Below are 1,982 nucleotides of genomic sequence, written 5' to 3' on the forward strand. Positions count from 1 at the left end.
ACTTTCCATAAGTGAACTATGTGCTCTCTTGTTTCCAGAAGGCAGGGAGTGTGTAAATTGTGGGGCTACCTCAACCCCCCTGTGGAGAAGAGACGGCACCGGGCACTATTTGTGTAATGCCTGTGGACTCTATCACAAAATGAACGGGCAGAACCGGCCCCTGATCAAACCCAAGAGAAGGCTGGTGAGTCTCCTTCATTTTTATTATTTCTTTTCTTTCTTCTGCAACTTTTGCTTTTTGTCTGCAGCTCGGGATGGACAGGGAAGCTCAGACAGCTCCAAAATCTGTTCCCACGGTGTCCCAGGGCTGGGAGGAGGGGATGCTCGGTGAGATGCTCCCAGCCTCTGTGGGCCTCGGTTGTCTCGTCCTCTTGCAAACTGCAAGACAGGTTTAAAAAAATCAAGACCCTTGCAAAACAGAACAGAGTTTTCTCCCAGGTTGTAATGGGGCAGATGCCTCCGCACAGCATTTCTGGATGGCGAGACAAGGATGGTGGCTCTTTCCAGGGGCTAAGGGCAGAGTAATCATTTCCCACATAGATTATCAGGAGAACCAGATTTCTCCTGGGCTCTCCACACTGCTGTCCTCCCCTTCCCAAGTGTGTCTCCATCCCTCTTGCCTGGTAGTGTTGTGGAGGGGGGACCCAAGCTGGGTACTGGGTGCCACTGGGGCATCAGCCAGACCTTGGTCCTGCAAAGCGCTTGGGCTTGATGGTCCTGGTGCCGCTCGAACCTGGTGTGGTCATTTGTAGCTGAGCCATGTGTGTCTCAGATTGTGTCATTCCCCTCTGGGTCGGTGTGAGCGAGGCCGTGAGGTAGGGGATGGCAAAGCCCGGTGGGTGTGCAAAGCCGAGCGTGTGCCCGGGGCCACAGAAGTTGGAGCAAGACAAAAAGCGCACGTAAATATTTGAAATAATAGTTGCAAGTCTCATGACTGCACTATGCCCAGGCAGTATGTTAAAGCATCCCCAGCGATCCATTTATGAATTTCCCTGGAAGCCACAAAAAGGTCTGGAAGCTGTGGGCATGGCTAATAAACGCACTGAAGTATATTTGGCAAATAATCAGGCAAACCACAAGGGGAAAAAATATATCAAGCAGGGGGGGAAAAAAAATATGTTCCCTGCTTGGGAAGTTATTGGATGTTTCGAATCGAGGCACGTTTGGTTTCGTTAGGATTAAAGATGTGGACGGGCTCCTGGGGGCTGCTCAAAATGCAGAGGAAAAGCGGCTCTGGCCTCTCCGTGGAGTTTCTGAGCTGATGGATGGGTCTGACCGGTTGCGTGAGGCTTGTGCCCGGCATGGCCGGATCCTGCAGGCAGGCAGGGGGTGGTTCACTGGCCTCGTGTTCCCCGTGAAGGTGCTCATGGCCTCGCTCCGGCAGCTCTTAGAGGCAAGGATTCAGCTTCCTCGCCTGTGAGATGCCCGCAAAATTGGACCGGTGTTATTTCCACAGGCGCTGGGAAGCGTTTGCAGGATACAACCCCAGGAGGGGTTGCGCTGCGAGAGGCACCGGCGTCGGTTCTGTCTGGCCGTGTGGGTTTTGGGGAAGATGTGGGTTTGTTCCTCTACCCCCAAACTTCCCGCGGGCGAAACCTCTCTGTGCCTTCCTCTGGGCTTTTCCCGTCTAGGAAAATGTTGGTCTCCCTCGTCTTTCATAGCCTTGTTAGAAAAAAGGAAAAGCTTTCTAGGGAGGGAAGTGCGGGCTAGGATTTTTAATTTTTTTGGGCAGCACTCTTGTTCTCTTCCCCTCCTCCCCCCGGCCCTTCTGTCTTAAACACATGCACCTCGTTTTCTTTTCTATTTTTTTTCCCCCCGCCCCTCGTTCTCTCTATGTGTAAAGTTAACTTCCTAGGAAAAAGCTGCCGGATATCTGAGCCCTGGAGATAACTCCTAAACAACAGCTCTGTTTCCCCAGCCCAAACACACAGGAGCTTGAGCGTATCCAAACAAGCGGAGGGGGAGGCAGAATAGGAAAGCGG

At 52.5% G+C, this 1,982-nt stretch overlaps 1 protein-coding gene across 1 annotated transcript in view; it reads left to right on the plus strand.

The window, feature by feature from the left end:
• GATA3 (GATA binding protein 3) overlaps positions 1-1,982 on the plus strand; it is a gene marked incomplete at its 5' end in the record, with an annotated part of 18,014 nt that overhangs the window by 3,474 nt on the left and 12,558 nt on the right. The window contains one exon of the mRNA XM_009648405.2: positions 39-184. Within this exon, the coding sequence (XP_009646700.1) occupies positions 39-184 (146 nt within the window). The remainder of the gene's footprint in view (positions 1-38; positions 185-1,982) is intronic.

The sequence above is a fragment of the Egretta garzetta genome, unplaced genomic scaffold, assembly GCF_000687185.1.
Source record: "Egretta garzetta isolate BGI_Z169 unplaced genomic scaffold, ASM68718v1 scaffold260, whole genome shotgun sequence".
Classification (NCBI taxonomy): Eukaryota; Metazoa; Chordata; class Aves; order Pelecaniformes; family Ardeidae; genus Egretta; species Egretta garzetta.